The sequence below is a fragment of the Taurulus bubalis genome (genome assembly GCF_910589615.1).
Source record: "Taurulus bubalis genome assembly, chromosome: 1".
NCBI lineage: Eukaryota > Metazoa > Chordata > Actinopteri > Perciformes > Cottidae > Taurulus > Taurulus bubalis.
The window spans coordinates 48,601,500-48,604,273 of NC_136589.1; the positions used below are offsets into that span (position 1 = coordinate 48,601,500).

The window sequence follows — 2,774 nt, forward strand, 5'->3', positions numbered from 1 at the left end:
GGAACGTGTGGTATTAAACAACGGTCTTGCGGTAGAAAGACCTGTGTTTGTTCACATCAGCCTACTGGTACTATTATTGTTATAATATGTGTTATTGTTATAATATGATCATCCCAGTTTGAATGGACTGAAAAATTGTCCTAATTTCAAAAAGTAAAGACGTTGCTCCTCAATTCTGGAACTTAATTCATTACAGCTTCTTGGAAGATGATATCACTAGAATATACTTTTTGATCATGACTTTTATTTCCTAATTGAAACATGGGGCATGTCCTTCTTCGTACTTGTCCTTGATAACCGTTTGCCATAGCTCTGTTCCAGCCACTGCTGCACATCCTTCAGATGGTAAAAAAAAGGCCCCTTACCGCCCAGGTAGGCAATCTTTCTCTGTTTTACTATACACACTCGTTCATTGGACACTCCATAAGCCACATTAGCATTGTTGTCCATGCAGTCTGCCACCAGCTGACACTGCGGTGGCAGGGAAAAGTGCTCAATGAGTTTGCGTGCCGCTCCCAACCTCTCTTCCAGGTTCTGGTGTTTCGGAACGTCAAAGGAGCAAGAGCCCATAGAAGGCGCCACCCAGCCATCAGACGGGTGAGCCTCATCTATGTACACCAACAGGAAATCAGCGACATCACTGAAGTCCTCCACCAACTGCCGGAAAGCTGGCAGATGGCTGATAAAGGGGGGTCAAGTGGCTGAGCCAAAGTTGACCACCAGAGGGCGATCTGATGACTCGAAATCCAGAAGGTGGCACTCATCTTCCTTTGCGATCATGGCACCAGGCGGCACATTAGTCATGTGACTGAGGCTGCTGCTCCATCGAGGGCGGTCAGGCACCTTCACCACTTTGGAGTTGGGTGCCTCGAGGCCAAGTTTCACCTAAGGCGATAATAAATAGGGATTCAATCTTACCCCCACTGCACACATCAAGGAGATAAAGTGGGCTTTGATTTGATCTTTTAACACTCCTTTTCATGTTTTATATTTGAATTAAATGTACTCTATCGGTTAGTCCAAAATCACAAATTTGCCTCAGAGGACTTGTACTGGGACAACACAGTCTAGCAATATGATATAAATGATACATATAATGAGCAGTAATAGCAGTAGAAAGATATGACTACTCATTATAACAGTGAATACAATGATAACAAAAGTAGGCACAGTAACAGTAATGTGACTAATAATAATAATAATAATAATAATAATAATAAGAGTGAGTGTCGGGCACGACCGCGTCCAGGATCCATGGGAACCTGCGAGGAGAAACAGGTGTTTTTGTTGTTCTATTCTTAGTTTCGGTCAGTGGATGGAAAAGGCAGTTGTTGACCCGCTCCGTGAACACGTTACCTGCTTATAGGCGTCGAGGAGGAAGCCGTTCCAGACCGCGCGCAGCCCCGCGGAGGTCAGCATACGGCGCCACTCTCCGGAACCGGCGCAGCGGGAACAGCTGAGCAGCGACACGGCGCGCTTCACGAGCACCACCGAGTCGTACAGCGCGAGGAAGAGGCAGTTTGAGAAGAAGCCGGGGAGTATCTGGAGTGTCGCGAGCAGATCCTCGCTTGCCATTCCCATTTTGTCTTTCAGCACTTGGACCGCAGGAGAACTATTTCAGACTGCTGCGTGCCGCAGGTCTCAGGCGGACCCTCATCATGCGCTGCCCGTGTTCTCCACACTGTGCAGGAAGGAGGGACGTGGACCGGGTGGAAGGAGGGACGTGGACCGGGTGGAAGGAGGGACGTGGACCGGGTGGAAGGAGGGACGTGGACCGGGTGGAAGGAGGGACGTGGACCGGGTGGAAGGAGGAGGTTTACCGGGTGGAAGGGGGAGGTTTACCGGGTGGAAGGGGGAGGTTTACCGGGTGGAAGGAGGAGGTTTACCGGGTGGAAGGAGGAGGTTTACCGGGTGGAAGGAGGAGGTTTACCGGGTGGAAGGAGGAGGTTTACCGGGTGAATCTTGCCAGGCGACTTCTCTGGTGTGCGCACTCAAATAGGACGAACAATATACTTCTTATTAAGAGTCTTACGTCACTCTGTCCCCTCCTTCCTCTCCTCCCCCAGGACTGTACATGTTCACCCTCCAGATGAAGCGTCCACTGAAACAGCCATCTTCGCTGTGCACCTTTTATGAACTAATCCTCGTGTAACATGAGCACGTGCCCCTTCAGCTGCATCAGCACGTCCTTCTCGCGCTTCTCTTAAAGCGACAGCGCGCCTGAAGGGTCCAAACATCTCTTTCCTTCAGTTAGCACGTATTCCAATGTTTTCAAACATTGGAATAATTAAATATGAATGAACTTAAACACACATTTCAAGTACATTATTAGAAATGGACACAGTGGTATTAAATCAGCAAGACATATGCAATAACATGTTTCAGGGCGCCACATACAAAGTGACTGAACAAAGTTGCAGGTCATCTTTTATTTGTTCTGCTATTTTATGTGTAGGTCACTATCAGGTATTTATAATTCTACTAACCCTGTGGAAAAATATACAATACAAACACTCCCTGACCTTTACCACAGCCTTTTAGTAGCTTCACCATAATCAGATACAGGACAGAAACCCCAGCTACACTGTGTAAGTCCTGCACACCAACACCAAAAACGTTGCATGTGAAGATAATCCAGAGTTCATTCTTCCTCCAAAACTAAATTGTAAAAACCTCTTTGCAATATTTAAATTAACATGGAATGAGCATTTCTACCCATGTTTTAGGACTGGTAATATAGCTATTTTTTTAGCATCGTTGTTAAGCACCGTCAA

At 46.9% G+C, this 2,774-nt stretch overlaps 1 protein-coding gene across 1 annotated transcript; it reads right to left on the reverse strand.

Moving 5' to 3' along the window:
* Positions 1 to 243: 243 nt before the first annotated feature.
* Positions 244 to 1,581, reverse strand: dio2 (iodothyronine deiodinase 2; the record flags this gene model as incomplete). The annotated part of the gene is made up of 2 exons (XM_079214445.1): positions 244 to 885; positions 1,357 to 1,581. 2 exons carry the CDS (start codon positions 1,579 to 1,581, stop codon positions 244 to 246), a joined length of 867 nt encoding a protein of 288 aa, XP_079070571.1.
* Between the last annotated feature and the right edge of the window lie 1,193 nt (positions 1,582 to 2,774).